We start from the raw sequence: 20,119 nt of genomic DNA on the forward strand, positions 1-20,119 counted from the left end.
ATACATAATCCCAAATAATTGTCATGTAAAGAGAAATTAAGTTAACAAATGACCTAATGTCGCCCTAAGGATTTCTCAACATGGTATCCGAGCTAATATCAAAGTCAAAGGTAGCTGGAAGATCATCGTAGTAAATCTCCAAAGTCAAGAAAAAGGAAGTTCTAGTACAAAACCAAGTAATAAAGGAAGAAAAACTCAGTTGTAAAGGAGGAGTTTATGTATGCTTCTCTCAAAAGATAGTTACAAAAATCTATTTCATTACAGGTAGTCGAAATATGTAAAGGAAGGGCCGAGATCCTCATTTTTGTGAGTTAATGCATCAAATCAATAAATGAATGAAGGCCACATTGAAAGAAGTACTAGCGTAGTAATTTTGAGGAATTTTAGGCCTAGTTTAAAGAAGTATATCAGTCTCATTTAGGACAATTAAGAAGCCCTAACCAGAGATTAATTTGTTTATACTTTTGTGCTTAGATTCAAGATTGCTCGGGTGTGAGTTTAAGGAGGAAGTTTACTAGGATTAAGAAACATAGTAAGTATAGTTTCAAGGTCATTGAAATGTTTGAGGTAAGCCTCAATCAAAAGGGGTCGAGATTGCAGAATAATGGTACCACTTCAAATTAAACAAGGATTGGTTCTAAAATATATCATCAAGAAGGAAAGGATAATTATATCCCATTCAAGGAATGTTTAAAAGAAAGGAGCAATAGAGAAAGAAAATTTGTAGCAGTATCCACTACATACCCTAACCAAAGGAACATCAGTTAGTCATTTTAAGGTGGAACATCTTTGAATTTCCCCTTGAAGGAAACACTGAAGGAGGTACAACTTTATCCTTGGGAAGCAGTCACTTTCATGAAAGGGTAAGGTAAGGCTGTTATAAGGTATGTATGACATAACATGTTCATTTGTGAGCTTTGCTTAAGACTCTTTATATAAATATGCATTAGGGTTTTTCTACATGTTTTGAGTCTAGGGTTTGTAGTCTTATATTTGTTGAAGATTTGAATATATAAGATTATAAACCCTAGATGGATATTGAATTAGAAAACCCTAGTCAATGTAAAAATCCTAACCATAATGTGATTATTCCTTCATAGAAACCATAGTTCTTGATTTGTAGGGTTTGTAGATAATCTAGAATGTATAGTGGCAAGTTACCTTGATGACACCTTAGTCCCTGTTGGATTGATACCTTGTCAATTTTTGGCCTTGATGGTATCTAGCATTGGGTATGTTGTACTCTTCTTGGAACATTTCAAATTGAGGTCAACCTTGTACCTATTGAACAATTATGAATTCCTCCCTAGTTAGGAGGGAGTGTTGGGAAATGTAACTAGTATTGGTCTTCATAATTGTTGCTAGCTCATGACATGATGTAATTCTTAGGTATTTGTCAAAATAAAGAAAAAGAAAAATTATTGTAAAGATCAGAATTAAGCATGGGTTTCATGCTAAATTTATTTTGTTTCTCAGTCTAAGCACCCATTGTGTGCTTCTAGGGTTTGTGTCATGAGTCATTGTCATTTTCATTTTGTATTAAACCACCCTCAGGCTTATTGTATCAAAGAATAAATTTATTTTTGTGTCAAAAATGTAATATGAGCCTCCTCCATCAAGTCGACCTATCCTCTTAACAAGTCAGCCTCATTAAGGGAATCCGTCCACACTTGAAGACTATAAATAAGAGATGCATTCAACCTATTGAAGATCCAAGAAAGCAAGTGATTCAATCCACAATTTTGGTAAAGATAACAAAGTGCACAAAACATAGAAAGGAAAGTTTGGTCTTTGGAAGAGAAGGAAAGACCAAGCAAAGAATAGAAGGACCAAAAATATGTTCATCTTTTGTCACACATGCAACATCAAATGGTTGTAGACCTCAGGTTTTATGCTAGAATATTGATAGTAAGAACCAATATATTGGAAGTTTGATATAGTTGGGGTTGTAGTAGCGGATGTGTCGATCTCTCCCTAAGAAGTTTGTATATTTGATAAGCATGTTTGGATTGATTTGGTTGAGAGGGAGAGATGACTACCTTAGTCTGTGTGCCTGTATGATGGTACTTGGGAGGACATCGTGGCCTAGTTGGTATTGAGATCTAAGTTATAGTTTGACCTTGAGGATGTCTATATCTCGGTGTGGGAGGGTATCTTGGTCTTATGGAGCTCTGTTTAGTGTTTGACCTTGATGATACCTAGATCCCTGTGAGGTTGGCATCTTGGCATGAAGGCCTAGATGGCATCTATATCTTGTTGGATTGATACCATGGTTGTACCCTGATGGTACCTATACTGGAAAGTTGCCTTGATGACACCTTAGTCCATGTTGGATTGATACCTTGGAAATTTTTGGCCTTGATGGTATCTAGCATTGTGTATGTTGTACTCTTATTGGAACATTTGAAATTGAGGTCAACCTTGTACTGGTTGAACAATTATGAATTCCTCCCTCGTTAAGAGGGAGCATTGAGAAATGTAACTAGTATCGGTCTTCATAATTGTTGTTAGCTCATGACATGATGCAATTCTTATGTATTTGTCAAAATAAATAATAAGAAAAATTATTGTAAAGATCAAAATAATATTACTTTTATAAGCATGGGTTTCATGCTCAATTTATTTTGTTTCCAAGTCTAAGCACCCATTGTGTGCTTCTGTTATGAATATAATTCATAACAAAATAAATAAAAATAAATAATATTAATACTAAGTAATCAAGTAGTAATTATGTTAAAAAGTCATTAGTTAACTAAAAAGGCATGTCTAAAAGACATGCCTAATCATGAAAGGTCACCTGCTTTTGGGTATAAAAGCAGGGCCTCATTGTAACTTTTATATCATCTTATACAATTTTATATATAATAAATTATTATTATTAAATACCTGTGTGTATTTTAACATTTTAAGTCTTCAAGCTATCACTCTTCGTGTTTCAGCCTAAGTTTTTATGCTATAGTGGTATCGGAGCCATGGCACACGATATAATCATGCGGGTCTTTGAACGTTGTTCGCAGCACAATGTGCCATTGCGTTCACATCCTGAATACGTTGAGCAGTTTAGTGTTCAAGAAGCATTTCAACGACTAGAAAGATCTTTTGCAGAGGTTAAAGAATGTCGAAAGGAAATTGATAATAAGGATGAAGATGAGGTCGATGATATGAGTCCCAGGAAACTGTTCCAGATATTTCTAAAACTCAACTTCAGGTACAGAAACTCAATTTTTAGTTGAATCTACAAATGCATCTGATGATATGACATTGTCAGATTCTAATGTTCCTGGTCTGTCTAAGATTAAGGGAAATGGTAGAGGCAGAACCAGGGATGGAATTTGACGGGTATTTTGCCCGTCATAAGGCTTTTTGAACGTATTTGACGGCTGGAATTTGTCCATGCCCGTTTTGACTGACGTGCCAGGAAGAGTAAAAAACGTTTTTTTGATGTCTGGAAATTTTTCCAAAACGTTCTTACGCCTAGGGTTGGAATTTTTTTGAAAAACGTCATTCCCTTATCTCACAGCCTGCAGGGCCGTCACACACAGTGTTTCCTTCCTTTTCCTATTCTCGCGCAGCGCCTTTTCGCCTGACATCATGCTTTACTCTCAGCTACAGCGTGAAACTTTTGGCTGCATGAGGCAAGTAGCTCAATGAATTGTGGAAATTTCAAGAGGGCCGAGGCTGTATTTTAGTATTTAAAATTATTTTTTGTTTTTAAAAAGATTCTTGGCTAAATTATTTATGAGTGTTAATCGCCTTTGAAAATTACGATAAATATATGAAAATTTTCAACATAATTATTTATTGAATGGTAATTTTTTAATCAAAAGTTTATTAGTGAAGGGTTCATTTATTATGAGAACATCACTCTTGAAGGGCAAAATTTTTAATATAACGTTTCTTGACGGGAAGCATAAGGACCCAAAACGTCAAAAAAAAATTGTATGACGGGTAAAGAGAAATCCAAATTCCAACCCTGGGCAGAACCAAATTATATCCGCGGCTCAACTCTAACTCCATACACAGAGGCGGGCCCCCTCTGCAGGCAGAATTCTATCTGCAGCCCAATTTTACCTCGGTACACAGAGGTGGGTCCCTTCGGTCGGCAAAATGCTATCCGCGGCCCAAATCTAACTCAAGACAGAGAGGCGGGCCTCCTCCGCCAGCAGAATTCTATCAGCGGCCCAACAAAATAAGGAAAACCTTGTCTAGGGACTTGTCTGCCGAACTGAGCGAAGTGAGCAAAAGGGAGTTCTTGGAAATAAGACCTGTAGAACAAAGAGGAAATGTCAGGGCTATTAATGCCAGAATCAATCCTTCCACGTCCTTTGAGAAACCTGTGTGGCCAAACTTCTGTGAAATTAGCCAACCAATGGGCCCAAGCTGAAGCCCGCGTTATAGAGGCGGCCGACGGAGCCCTGGCAATGATTACAGGCGCAGTCCTTATGTGCCTCGCATAGATCATCGTTCGCCAGAATATGAAACACGACTTCATGGTAGTACCATCGAACCCAGTCCCTTCACGGAGTCTCTGTGCGAAAGACAAGCAGCCGATAATGGTGGCAAAAGAAGGGAAGAAAGTAACAAACAGGTTTCATATCAGGAAATAATAAAGGTTCTTGGCAAAGAAAAGATGAGAAACACGGTTCAACTTTTACTAATATTTATCTACGTTTGCCTAAATTACGATCAAATGGGCAACTTACAGAAAACGATTGCATACGTATGAGAATCTGTGAGGGGCAGTTTGCATTGTTAATACGAGAGCCAATCAGAGAAGGAAATTTTATCGTACAACTTAAAGTGGAGCACTTCAAAATTTGGAGAGGTGTTCAAAAACTCCCTAGAAAACCAGAACAAGCCATCATTGCGTTCTCTGTGCGCCTGGTTTTCAAACAAGCGTTGTTGTCTATTCTTCTACTGGACGTATCTACTTCGTCGGCGAGCATGACGGGCATAAATTGCTGATTATCACACAAAAACCTGTGCCTGCGGGCCCACATCCCTCATGCGGGGCAGGGAAAGCTCTCCACCTACCAACCTGCCATCGATCGAGTAAATTGTGGTGTGACGAGTGGTTGAAGAGTCAGGCTTTTTTTAGTTCGAGTCACTAATCTTGTGAATCGAGATTTCCCTATATACCGTTCGATGCACCGATTGACCTATATATATATATTTTTGTTGGGTTGATATATATATTAAACTAAACTAAATTAATATAATTTAGTTAATTAAAAATATTTAATTAAATTATATATATATATAATTTAACTATATAAAAAAATAAAAAATATTATTATTTAAAAAAAGCAGCATTATTATTAAAAATAATGATAATAACTCAAGAGAATATTACGGATTTTACATGACGAGATGCTTACCAGATTATATACATCGAGCAATAGATATTAAGTGAAAAAAAATTAAAGCTTTGAGGACAAAGCTTCCGAAGGGAAGGGCTATGTTATGAATATAATTCATAACAAAATAAATAAAAATAAATAATATTAATACTAAATAATAAAGTAGTAATTATGTTAAAAAGTCATTAGTTAGATTTTAAGCTTCTGTGGTTGTTTTTTGGAGTAGCATGATCCGGATTATCCACAGTATCATGTTCATTCTGTTGACGTTTCAAACCCCAAAGGGGGTCCATCATCAGGACTAATTTTTAGAATATGATTGATAGTTCTTTGAGAGAAGAATCTTGCGACCAGAGTATAAATAAACCTAAATCTTGATCAATTTTATATTGATTGCAGGTCAGCAGTTCTCCTCTCAATTTTTATCCTTAAGATTTTGAGAAGACAGATCTCATTCCATGTATCCCCTCCGTATAGGGAAGTTATGTTAGATTTTAAGCTTCTGTGGTTGTTTTTTGGAGTAGCATGATCCGGATTATCCACAGTATCATGTTCATTCTGTTGACGTTTCAAACCCCAAAGGGGGTCCATCATTAGGACTAATTTTTAGAATATGATTGATAGTTCCTTGAGAGAAGAATCTTGCGACCAGAGTATAAATAAACCTAAATCTTGATAAATTTTATATTGATTGTAGGTCAGCAGTTCTCCTCTCAATTTTTATCCTTAAGATTTCGAGAAAACAGATCTCATTCCATGTATCCCCTCCGTATAGGGAAGTTATGTTAGATTTTAAGCTTCTATGGTTGTTCTTTGGGTATAAAAGTAGGGCCTCATTGTAACTTTTATATCATCATTATATAATAAATTATTATTATTAAATACATGTGTGTATTTTAACATTTTAAGTCTTCAAGCTATCAATCTTCGTGTTTTAGCATAAGTTTTTATGCTACAACTTCTAGGGTTTGTGTCATGAATCATTGTCATTGTCATTTTGTATTAAACCATTCTTAGGCTTATTGTATGAAGAAGAATTTTTTTTGTGTCAAAAATGTAATATGAGCCTCCTCCACCAAGTTGACCACTCCTCTTAACAAGTCAACCTCATTAAGGGAATTCATCCACACTTGAAGACTATAAATAAGAGATGCATTCAACCTATTGAAGATCCAAGCAAGCAAATGATTCAATATGCAATTTTAATAAAGATAAGGAAGTGCACAAAACATAGAAATGAATGTTTGGTCTTTGGAAGAGAAGGAAAGATCAAGCGAAGAACAAAAGGACCGAAAATATGCTCATCTTTTGTCACATGTGTAAAGAAGTATGAGGTAGAAGTGCTAAGGTATAGGGCCGAGGGTGTAGGCCAAAATTTCAAAAGTATTGGAAAGGGTCAAGACCCTTGATGACTTGACTTGAGTTAACTTTGAAGGACTTGACTAAGAATTTGGCTAGTCTATCTTGGGAGGCTGACTTGGTGAAGTGGAGGAGGTCTTATCGTTGGTCTAAGGTTCTTGGTTGTCTCATTTTGAATTGGTTCTTGAAGAAGAAGAGAATTTTGGTTGGGTTTTCTGCTAAGAGGGGTTTTTCCCTCGCTAAGTGCCTACATCTTGTGTTCTTTGCTTTGTGATCTTCATAGTTTTTGGAAATTATTTGATGATGCAAGCTTAAACATTAATAAAGAATAAAACTACATAATCACAAATAATTGTCATGTAAAGAGAAATCTAGTTTAAAAAATGATGTAATGTTGCCTTAATGATTTCTAAACATTTTCAAGGTATGGTTAGAATAAGAACACGATTATGATGTTTCAATAAACAAAGAAGATGATTATGGTTACAACACTATAATAAACAAACTTGTAGACAAAGATTCAAAACTCATCCTAAAACAAGTCACAATAGTACATGAAACTAACTAAATGCCTATCAACATTCGTGACAATTGATTTAATTAAACCCTTAGGATTTTGCCATATTTACATTAGAGAATTTTTGAGGTAAAAAATGGGCCTCAAAACAAAAATGTACAAAAAAACTAAACTTTATAAGAACCAATAAGATTCAAGATGATGATGTCAACCATGGGGGATGATTCACCATTTTTGGAGTAAAAAAGTAAAAAGATTAAAAATTAAAATTAAAAATTAAAAAACTACTTTTTCAACTAGTATTTTCATTTTATATCCCTACTATTTTACTCAAATTTCAATCAGGATGAATCGTTGGATGTGAAATTTAATTCCTCATCAAAGGACTACACATGTTGCATACTTTTGATGGATCCCACTACACAAAAAATGCGAAATACATGAAAAACATGATTGCAATCACATTTTTCATGTATATATCATTTTTCGTGTAGTGGGGTCCATCAAAAGTATGCAACATGTGTAGTCCTTTGATGAGGAATTAAATTCTGCATCCAACAAGTGCTCCCCCTCAAAATTTTAGTAGAACCGTAAGGAGATAAGTTGAAAATACAAGTCGAAAAACTAGTTTTTTCCCTTTGCCTCTAAAATTAGACAATGTAATCTAATATTATTTTATTATTTACACTATTATTTTATAATATTCCTTAGGATGCCATTTTAGGCCTCAAAATTTCTCTCATGTATGTAAGCGTGTTGTAAAATAAATATTGGTGTAAAGTATGGGCGTAATAGGTGAACTTACTATGGAATGATAGATATGGTTTTGTGTGTTTCTCTACCGTTGGTTGAGTATACATAGCCTTAGCAAAGTCGCAGTGGGTTCCTCAAGCATCGCCCCATTGCCAATGAAGCATCCATAGCCCTTGTGGTTGCCTCAATGACTCTGGTTATTTATCTATGGAGCCTATGGTGATTTGGATGTTATATATATATATATATATATATATATATATATACTTTGAAGCTCGTATTAGTGAGTAAAGTAACCTTGAAAATGGTATTAGTGTAGAAAAAGACAATGTTTTATGGTTATGTTCATCCTTGACACTTTGGTAGGAAATATTTCATGTAAATATAAATGTGAATCTGTCTCTCTCTCTTTATATATATATAAAGAATAATAAGGCTCGTGCTAGTAAATATCTTTTTCCTTGAAAATGGTGAAATTAGAAACACATATTTTGAACTTTCACATCAATCCTAGGTTAAAATAGTTATGAGATGGTACATAAGCTACTGAGCTAAGATAACAACCTTGTGTTACCATTTTTACATGGGAAAGATAACAAGTTTCAACTCTTTTCAAGGTATGGCTAGAATAATAACATAGTTATGACACACAAACTTGTATAAAAAGATTCAAAACTTAGCCCAAAATAAGTCATAAACATGCCACAAATGGAACCGTTCACACCACAAATGGAACCTCCTAAAATGGTTGTGGAACAAAACAAAAAACTAGATTAAAACACATCATAGCCATTTATGGGATAAACCTTCAACCAATAGGGTAATATTAATGCTTTAGGAGCTAGCCTTTAGTTGCTAAGCAAACAAACAATGTTCATTTTTTGGAAGAGGAGTTTTTAGTTAAATCTGGGAAAATCAATATGGATCTAGCATTCTTCCAAAGAAAAAAAGACATTGAATTTTCATTAGCATTGAAATGAGCACAAGAAGACCTTGAAAAATTAGTTATGGTTGAAACACCATTTTTTCCTAAAAATTGCATAACTTTAGTGATGCAAATTTCGAATATGAGATGACTTGTAAAATCAAACTCAAACTTATTATAACTATCACCTACCCTAACTAGTACATTTTTCTTGTCAGTTGCAGTTATAAGGCCAATTCAACTGATAAAATATTTTGTTAACATTGTGAAATTACCACATGTTCCTCATTAGTAGCTTGTATATTTTCGTTTGTAGGCTAAAATGAAAGAGAATATCATATAATATTTCCATAGATACATTCATGAAATACACTTAATTATGCACAATTTTTTTTTCTTAAACACACATTCCATTCATAATGAAAGAGCATCATAAATTGTTACTTTGTTTTGGCAACTATCATTTTGAAAACCAAATTCAAGATTTAAGATAAAAAGTGGAATACTACCAAAACCTTAAATACTCTGCTATTTAAGGATTTTGATTATTGTTTCCATTATTTCATAATAGCAACATCATTTTTCAGAAAGAAAAAGCTAAATATATCATATTGAGATAATATAAAAGTCCAAATTTTACAAATGACAGCTGAAGAGCTGATAGATCTTGATCTTTAACACAAGGACTGATATCAAAAGCATAGCAAAAAAGACGATTCCCCCACGAGGGAAGGAAAACGTCAAAGCAAAAACATAATAACAGATATAGACAAAAATCAAAGATGGATACATCATAAGTCATATTCTATATGCATCACAGGTCATTAGCATATATGATACTAGATCACAGGCCATTGACCTCAACCTGTCAAAAAGATAAACAGCAAACAGATGATAGAGATAAAGCCGAAGAAAAGAAACACCATAGGAGGGATCATAAGCCGGGAATGGAGAAATCTTGAATGAAGCAGGAATTCTCACCATCTTCAATCTTCAAGGACCATGTACCTGCATCAAGAAGTAGACCCTGTTTCGACAGGCAGTCCGCTTGCTCATTCTGAGAGCGACAAATGTGATGAATGGATTTATCTTTTATGAGACCCAAAAAATATATAATCCAGGCCATCCAGCCCGCTAGGTGAGGGCATCTGATGTGGCATGTCCCCAGAACATGATCAATTACAGATTTTGAGTCACCAAAAATAGAGATAGCCTGAATATCACAGAAGGAACAAAATGCAAGAAGGCCAGCAAGGGCCCTCGCCTCGGCCAAACTATTTGTGCCTTTACCCCCATTCCAAGAAATATTGAATTTAAGGTCTAAATCCATAATGATGAGTACCCCGCAGCCACAAATGCCCCGTTGCTCAGCACCATCAAAAAATGCACATGGAGGACATTTGTCGATGCAGCTATGCGACTTACTGATGTTTTTTTTCATTTTGGGTTGATTTGAAGGCACAACTTCAAAGGATGTTACTATCTGTTGAACAATTGACAACAGGGGCATCTTTGAGTCTTCGAAGATTTTGTGGTTCCTCCATTTCCACAAAAACCAGGGGACAAGAATAACCATAGACCTCCATTGATCCTTTTGTCCACTCCACCAAAAATAAGCTTCCTGAGATGAATCGAAATCAGTGAGGGGGAAACCGTATATGATTGCCAAAGCTTTCCAAACTTGCAGCGAGGATTGCCATTTAAAAAACATATGGAGATTGGATTCTTCATGAGACTCGCACATAGCACATCTACTCGGGCCGTGCCAACTCCTTTTCTTCAAATTTTCCCATGTCAAGTTTCTGTTCTGGAACACCAACCATGAGAAAAAAATAAGCTTTGGAGGGCACCCTGACTTCCATAACAGCAGAGGAAAAAGCGAGCCAGTGGAAGGATGCTTAAAACCAATCATATCCTTGTAAATATCTTTCACTTGGACCGACAAACAGGTATTTGGAATAGCCCACGACAGATAGTCAGCTGTGGAAGAACGATGAAAGCCGCAAGCAGACAGCGATGCCTTAACTGAAAGCCACAGATCAGCCAAAGACGCAGGCATGCCAAACTCGGAGGATTCTTTCCAGATAGGGATTGGACCATGCCACTCAGATATGAGCTTGTCCCAGGTAAAAAAGCCAAATCTGTGGAAAAACATAATAAGCTCCCGTGGCATAGCTATGCCTTGCCGACCACCCATAATAGGATCTATACCTATAAGGATATTGTTGCCTGATTGTAAACTCCACTTCAGATGCTTTAAGAAATAATTCTCAATCTTGCGAAAACTGAGCCAAATGGCCGAGCCATATTTGGCTCCAATCCTGCCTCTTCTGAACCAGTATTCTATGCCCCGCCCTTTCATGTATTTCTTTTTGATGGTGGAGCTCCACGGGCCTTCCCCAAAAACTCCTCTCCATAGAGATTTGCAGAGGAGAGCTTTTCCAAAAGTTCTCATGTCCAGCAATCCCCATCCTCCCATATTCTTGGGCAAAGAGAGCATTTCCAGCTTAACAAGGTGATATTTTTGCTGATTAGATCTACCACCCCATATAAAGTTAGCCGAAATCTGATTCATTTTGAGGATGATACTTGCAGGGAGGTAAAAAATATGAGCCCAGTAAACAGCCATTTGCGTTAGCACAACTTGCGTTAAGATAACTCTTCCTGCTAAGGATAAACACTTGAATTCCCAAGCCGAGACTTTTTTATAATATCTGTCCGTCAACCACTGCCAGTCTGCTCTGGAGTAATTATTTGCTTTCAACTGAAATCCCAAGTACTTAAAACCATCTGAGATCGGTCTCGACTCGATTCCAAATAGGGCAGAGATCCAAAGCACCGTTTCCAAATTGCTGTCATTGTGGAAAAGGGTGGATTTTGCCTTATTAATATATAACCCTGTAGCTTTTTGGAATCTGTATAAAATGTCTTGAAGGCAGATCCACGACATTCTGCAAAGCATTGCAAAAACTAAAACATCATCAACAAAGAGATTGTGAGAGATGAAATTATTCTTACAGATCTTTACGGGCTTGCATCTATCTTCTGAGACCGCCTTGTTTATGTGAAGGCTTAGAGAATTCATAGCCAAGATGAACAGAAGAGGAGAGAGGGGGCAGCCCTGGCGAAGTCCTCTTTCAGCCGGGAAAAAAGGAGTAAGCATACCATTGATAATGACAACATAATTCACGTTTTCCACGCATGCCATGATCCAGCTAATAGATCTCGAATTAAGGCCAATTTTCGCTAGTAAGCACCTTACAAAGCCCCAGTCTAAGCAGTCGAAAGCTTTTTGCAAGTCAATTTTTAGAATGGCGGCATCAGACTTATATGAGAGCATAGAGAAAAGACATTCCTGAGTATTGGCGACGGCATCCAGGATGTTCCTGCCCTTCAGAAAAGCATGTTGGTCCTTTGTAAGAAAGGTGGCTAAAGTCCCTTTAATCCTTTCAGCAATGATCTTTGTGATGATTTTAAAGGAGATGTTGCATAAGGAAATTGGCCTGAAATCCTGAAATGAATCCGCCTCTACTTTTTTTGGGATGAGAGCAATTTGAGTTGAAGTTGTAATCTGATGAATGCTCCCTGAGATTCTGGAAGCCTCAACCATCCTCAGCAAGTCCTGTTTGATAATATCAAAGAAGTGAAAGAAAAATTCTATTGTCCAGCCGTCTGGGCTAGGACATTTGTCTTTTTTAAAAGCCCTTATGACATCCAGGAGCTCATTCTCTGTTATAGGCTGAAGAAGACTTGCATTCTTTTCATCATCAAACATTTTAGGAAACAGGTCGATACCCCAAAGAATGTCCGGGAAGCTACATCCTTCTCTTCTGCTGTATTGATTTTTAAAATATCTTACAACTTCTTTAGATATGTCTTGCTGTGAGGTAAAAAAAACCCCTTGACCATCGCTTATTTTCCATATTGTATTTTTCTCTCGCCTAGAATTTGCAAATTTATGGAAAAACTTAGTATTCTTGTCACCTTCCTGCAGCCAGGATACCCTGCTTTTGAGCTTCCAGAAAGCTTCCTCTTGCTTAAGGATGTTCTGTTTTTTCCTTTCCAAATCTTTGATTCGGCATCTTGTGCTAAAAGAGAGGGAATTTGCATCCAGATCCTTTAAGATTCTGTCAAGCTCCATCTGAATTTCTTGATAAGAGGCTCTATCCCTCTGTCTTTTTTTAAATTGCCAGTCTTTGACCACTTTCCTCATAGCTGATAGCTTATCCCTGAAAGTCAAAAAAGGGGGGGCCTTATCATTAGCAGACAGTTCGTTCCAGGTTTTGGTGATGACTTCGTTGAAATCCGAATCCTCCAGGCATGCCCTATTGAATTTAAAAGAGTAACCTTTTCTGAATCCGCTTTGCTTCCAACTGAGATATATAGGTCTATGATCGGAAATGAAAGCCTGCCCAATGGAAGACTGTGGCATACCCAGCTTATCAATAATGCTGCCCCGTACAATGAAACGATCGATTCTTTTTGCAATATACGCCTCCCCAGATCTTCCATTGTCCCAAGTCGGTAGCATTTTCAATGGGAATATATCAACAACATCATATCCCTAAAAAAAAAAGATTACACTTCCAAAAAGTATTCAGTGTTCCCAAAATTTGGTTCACCCATGTAGAGAATTCAACCCATTACATTTGTAAGTCTATGCCTTCTTATAATAATTTAGTTCAAGTTGAAAGTAATAATTGCATCTAGCTGAGTCATTCTCATCAACTATATTTCAATGTTCCTCTCTTTCCAATCTTGTCATTAGGAAATCAACAATTATCTTAAAAATGATAATGTTTCATTGTTATCAGTATTATTAAACTTTTCTTTATAGTAATTATAGAAACCACCATCTTTATCTTCAATATCATAATAATTATTATGCAAAGCATAGAAGGTTACTTAGCACGTCTTTTAAGATATAAGTTAGGTTGGGTAGCATCTGCTACATTGTTCATATTAGCATTAGAACTTTTAAATGTAATGATAACACAGTGAGTTGGTTTTCAATAATTTTTCTTTGGCATATTTTATTGTGACAAGAAATCGTAACACATTAATTCACTAATCATAATACATTAATTCATTAATTCCGTTTCAAAGGGAAGCTTTTATTTTGATCATGTTCATGAATTTCTTTTCTAATTTTTAGATAATAATTAATGATTTTTTTTCTAATTTTTAGATAATAATTACTTCATTATTGAGTTTTCCCAAAAAGCTACCATTTCATGGAGTTCTAGGTTGGGATTCAAAAGTGTTATCTCAAATTTGTTACTTACTTGTAATAGTTTTATATTATTTACGTGTAGCCATCTAAATACTATTTTTTTTTTTTTTCAATTTCAATAACCTCTAAATATCACAGATTAAGATCTTGATTTCTAGATTATATATATATATATAATCTATTTTAATTTCAATAACCTCTAAATAATCTTAGATTAAAATCTTGATATTTATATATATATATTTCAATTTCAGTAATCTCCAAATATCCCAGATTATATATATGTATATGGGTTGAGTTGTCTTAATCCTAAAAACTCCCAGATTCATAAAAATGTTAAACTTTTAAATTAAAATCACACATATTTCAATTTAGTTTTCTTTACATTGTTTAGCTTGTTTTATAAAAAAAAATCATCAAAGCTATCCCAATTATATATGGACAAGTAAGAAAAGTTAACAATTTGAACACAACATTTTCATGGTATAAATTAAAATTTTATATGTCTTAATAGTTAAGCTATCCAATATTATATTATGTTTGGTCGATAATTATTAATATTTATTTGTACTTTTTTTAAATAAAAGCAATATAATAATGTTTTGTCTAAACATTTTACATTTTGGAGTTTTTGTTGGTGAAAAGTTTTGTAGCGAAATCTTGATTTTTTTAATTGAGTTTTGACTACATATATGGATTCAACCCCTTGAAAAATTCTTGGGGCTCTCAAATTGTGAAGAGTTCACAAATTAAACTCGTGATTCCAATAAATCCTTATTGGATACCAGGTAAATTAAACTTGAAAATAGGCCCAAAAAACCTCAAAAACATATAATAGATAAAAAAACGCCATATAATAATTGTTAAGTACTACTTTAAAATATATGCCTTTATTGTTTGAATCTAGTGGATGATATTAGGGATATTATCTTCCTGGTAAATATTGTTTGTGTTAAAACAATCTTTTCTTTTTAAAGTTAGACTTAAACTTGTTAAAACCATCTTTTCTTCTTAAAGTTGGACTTAAACTACTTATAATTGGTTAAGATTTAGGCTTCTTTGCACATAAGGAAATATGTTAAGAAATCAAGAATTAAAAATATTTGGCAATAGTCAAAATTTACATTTACCTTTTTATTAATCACAGATGAATTATTTTAAATAATGTGGTTTTCATTGAATAACCAACATAGATCTATCTTAACTCTAGATCTATCAAGCCCAGAGAGGGATCAAATCTCTCGAGGTGCAAACCTTTCCTGAAGTTTTACACTTAAAAAAGAGATTTAATGATTGAACTTGAGGAAAGGCTCGCACCTCCAGAGATTTGATCCCTCTCAATGCTTGATAGTTTTGGAGTTAAGATGGATCTACGTTCGTTTACATAATAGATAATTATAGAAAAATAAAACATAAATTTTCAAACATAAGGACTATAAATACATCTATCAAAACCATTGAAATGGGATTCCCTATTTTTGTTTGGAAAATTTTTCCTATAAGACACTCATACAAAAACAAATCCGAACTTTTTAGACATAAGGACCATTCACAAAATATTTAAAGGAAGAAGTTAATACACTTTCATAAAAACACTCTCATCCTGGAGGACAACAATAAATAGAGGTATTTTTTGTCTGAAAATTTTCTTTTATTTACATAAACCATTCACAAAAGATTTGAAATATATTTAAAAAGAAAAATAAAAAATAAACAAAATAAATCTTGTTTTTATTTTTATTTTTTAATTAAGCAATTATCAAAATTATAAAAAAATTTCCCTTAATATTAGAGTTTAGGCTTCTGTGATCCATATCAAGTTAGAGAAAGATTTCGGCGAAAATCACATGGAATCTCATTTGTCGACACGTTTCGAACCAACCAGTGTGGTTCATCGTCAGGACAAGTTGAAGAAACAGATCCATCTTAGCATGTTAAATAGACCGAGCAGAGCCTCCAACGACTAGTTTGACCAACCGTTAATATTGACTAATGGACCGGGATCAAAACATTTTCAATAATAAAAAGGAGATAAGTTATATAGGAGACCAATAAATAATTTAAATTAGTGATAATAGTTTATTAATAAATAGCTAAAAATTAAAGGTTAATTATTTTTAAAAGGAAATTAGTTGCAAAGGACCGTTTCTATGAATAAATTAAATGTGAATACAAGTTAAATGTGAATAAAAATAACTAAATGAATAAAAACAAAATAAAAATAATAATAAATAAATAAATAATAATAAAAATAATAACAAACAAACTAACAATAAAATAAATAAATAAATAAAATAAATACAAATAAAAATATAAAATAAAAATAAAATAAATAAAAATAAATAAATAAATAAAAATAAAATAAAAATAAATAAATAAATAAATAAAATAATAAATAAATAAATAATAATAATAAAATAAATAACAATAAATAAATAAATAAATAAATAAATAAATAAAAACACAAATATAAAATAAAAATAATAAAGGAAAAGTTAAATGTATAGAGTAATGTATAAAATTAATTTTATTTAAAAATATTATAAAAATTGTGTGTTAAATAATAAAGGTAATAAATAAAATCAAAGGATGATATGATAGATCGGAAATTAGTTAAAAAATATAAGCAGTAAAGAATCAGAAAGGAAATTAGTTATAAGGAGGCCCTTAAATAAAATAATCAATAAAAATAATAGGAATTAAAATGGAAAAAAAGGCATCAGAAGAAATAGGAAAATAATAATAATAATAATAATAATAAAATAAATAAATAAGTGAAAATAAAGATAAAAGACACCAAAAACCAAAGAGGACGAAAAAACTACTAGGAAGAGAGGGCTGGGACCCAACACATTTTTAAAAACATTTCCTATAAGACACTTTGATACAAAATCCTAATTTGGTGTTCTGAAGGCAAAGGCTTACCTTTACCAATAATAGCCACCTTTAAGATTGACAACTCAAGGTCCTAATCCCTGAATCACTTTGTGAATCTTTTGTGTATATATATAGCTCTTACACAAAAGAATTCAAATCTCAAATTTGGCACAACAAATTCACTATTGGTTGCCTACAAAAAACTCTCACACCGGAGGAAAAAAATAATTATATAAAAATAAAGCTTAAGCTTTTAGACATAAGGACCATAAACACATAAATCAAAATCATTGAAATGAGATTCCCTATTTTTTTAGAAAACTTTGTTTATAAAGCACTCTGATACAAAAATAAAGCCTAAAGCCTAATGTTTCAAACATAAAGACTATAGATACATGAATCAAAATCATTGATATTGGATAAGAGAAAATAACTCTTCTTTTTATTTTTATTTTTAAATTGAGAAATGAATCAAAATCATTGAAACGGGATAAAAGATAATAACTCTTCTTTTTATTTTTATTTTTAAATTGAAAAATTATAATGAAAATTGTTTTATCAAAATTTTCTCTGAGACATAAGGACTATAGATACATGAATCAAAATCATTCAAACTAGATAACAGAAAATAACTCTTTTTGTTTTTATTTTTAAATTAAGAAATTATAATGAAAATGTTTACATAACGATAAATTGATTATTTTATTTTTATATTTTATAGGTGACATAAGAGAAGAATACAATGGGAAAAACTCATGGGTTGTGAAAATCATGAGTCAAAATGTTTCATAAGGGTAAATTGACTATTTTATTTTAGTTAAATAAATTTATTTTTTTATTATATTTTGTTTTTATATTATTATTTCTTGTTTTATTATTATTTTTAATGTAATTATACACATACAAAATGTTTCATTAATAATTATAATCATTAGTTTTTTAATTCAATTAAATTTATTTTTGTTTATTAAATTTTAATTTTTACAACATCTCTCCCATACAAGGTTGTAGAGTTTTTAATTTTTTTAATGCAATTTGATTGAGTCAAAATGTTTAACAAGACAAGAAATGCCATTACAACATCTCTTCCATATTCGGGAGAGTGCCTCTCACCACAATGATGACTTATCAATTTTACATTTTCTCACTACATGATTAAGAATAAACTATACTAAAATTTGTTGGCTTTAATTTTTTATAAATAAATTAATTAAATATGTACAAAATATTAGAGAAAGTTAGTTTTACATTACTTTTACCAATTAAATTAAAATTAAAATATCTCATAAATATATAATTAAAATATCTCATAAATATATTTAGAAAAGTTAGGTAATCATGTAAAATTTTCTATATATAGGACAATTTATAATGTCACGGCATAGCAGTGACATCTAGTTGCTACCTTTATGTATTACCGCGTCTGTACTAAAAATAAAGGATTATTTTTTGTGGGGCTACTGTTAACATTAGGGTTCTGTGATGTTCGATGCGCTGAGGTCATGGCACCACCACATGCCCGGGCCATTCTACAAGGGCTAACATAGGGAGGATAGGAGCAGCTGTTATATCGGTGCATAGTTGTGTGTCTGATCTCACAGACGACCTGCCGTTTTAGTGGAGTTCGTACAAATTGTGTCTGCTATTGGTATTTAATGTCTCTAAGACCATATCTGACAGGACCGCATGCCATGCTAACCATACATAAAAACCTCAAACCATGCATAGCATCCGGAGGCGCATCTGAGATGTGACGAGCTGCATGACACACCATGTTTTCCGATGGTCCCATTTTTTCGAGCAGGCCGAACCTGGAATTAATGATGCAATCAATATTTCTGGCCTACAAACAACTGCATGCAATACAATACGGATGACAGACCATCCATACAATGTAAGTTTGAATTTGCAAGCCCGCTTGAAATTTGAATTTTGAATTTATATTTACTGCTCAGCGAATGTTTTCTTGCAGTTCGAACGCACTCTTTCCATACCCAGCAGTCACCATGCGCTCTGCTATGCTGGGAAGCTCCTGCTCGGCACCGAGCGACATCATGTCGATTTCGCAAATTCCGTCGACGTTAGAATTCCTACCTCGACTGCCACTGCCGCTGCAGCTGCTCCCGTCCTCGTCTACCGTCCCGTAGTCCGACAAGCCATCTTCCAGGGCAGCGCCAAGTTCGGCTTGACATTCACTGTCAAAATTCGATGAAATTCCATCTGTATGCAGACCATCGACATCTGCTGCGCGCGTACCAGCTTGGCGAGCTGCTGTCCGTTACCACTTTCTTCTCTTCCGCAGTGGAACAGCACCGGCTTCTGGGACTTCAAATCTCTGCCGGTGGGGAGGGCAATAGTGTTCTGTCCCAACATTTGCTGGGTTGCTGTTAAGTGTGTCCCAACATTTGCTGGATTGCTGTTAAGTGTGACACAAAGTATTGTACGAATATCAGTGAGATTGTATATAATGTAATATAATGTTTCTTCTGGGGATCCCTTTTAAAAATAAATAAAATTACAAATGAAATTACAGACCTCTGTAATTTTATTTATTGCTCAGCAAGGGTGGGAAAACCCTAGCTCTTCTCGTTGTAATTGTCAATTTCGGCTCCTTTGACGGCCATTGTAATAATTTGCAGCGTCAGCCGCTGATGCAGTGTGGAATTTCAGAGCAGTAGTAATCGACTATGACAATTTGAAGAATACCCAGTTTCATTTCCTCGGTGAGTTTATGTTTCCTGTTAATCATCTGTGATTTGATTTGCTTGTCTTCACTTGGCTAATAAAATGCACGTTGTGGTCATTGTGCAACGACAATGGAAAATACCCTACTGCAGACTGGAGGTTTTGAACAACTAGTGGTTCTCACTATCAAATCGGCCTCCTTTGACCGTGATAGCAACAATTTTACAGGGTCATTCACTGACGCAGGAGAAAATTTCAGAGCATTGGAAATCAATCGTGCTAATTTGGAGAATACACATTTTGATTTTCTCAGTCTTCATTTATCTGGTGAGTTTTATTTGCCCCATATCTGCTATGCGGCTCTAGCTATGTTGAATTAGGGCTACAATGATATTTAGAGTATAGGTTTT

At 33.9% G+C, this 20,119-nt stretch overlaps 1 protein-coding gene across 1 annotated transcript; it reads left to right on the top strand.

Annotated features, from left to right (window-relative positions):
- Positions 1-18,449: 18,449 nt before the first annotated feature.
- Positions 18,450-19,688, top strand: LOC149238382 (uncharacterized). Its single transcript, XM_089366970.1, has 2 exons — positions 18,450-18,918; positions 18,997-19,688. The coding sequence occupies exons 1-2, from the start codon at positions 18,787-18,789 to the stop codon at positions 19,234-19,236; spliced, it is 372 nt and encodes a 123-aa protein (XP_089223096.1). The 5' UTR covers positions 18,450-18,786; the 3' UTR covers positions 19,237-19,688.
- Positions 19,689-20,119: the final 431 nt, after the last annotated feature.

This window comes from Pinus tabuliformis, chromosome 8 (genome assembly GCF_031772625.1).
Source record: "Pinus tabuliformis cultivar Carrire ecotype Pingquan chromosome 8, CPIR1, whole genome shotgun sequence".
In the NCBI taxonomy this organism is placed as follows: Eukaryota; Viridiplantae; Streptophyta; class Pinopsida; order Pinales; family Pinaceae; genus Pinus; species Pinus tabuliformis.

Excerpts from the sequence above, each read along its gene's own strand:
- LOC149238382 (XM_089366970.1), top strand. The coding sequence starts at position 18,787 with ATGACACACCATGTTTTCCGATGGTCCCATTTTTTCGAGCAGGCCGAA. Across the intron at positions 18,919-18,996 it reads TGACAGACCATCCATACAAT|TTCGAACGCACTCTTTCCAT; the intron begins GTAAGTTTGAAT and ends GTTTTCTTGCAG.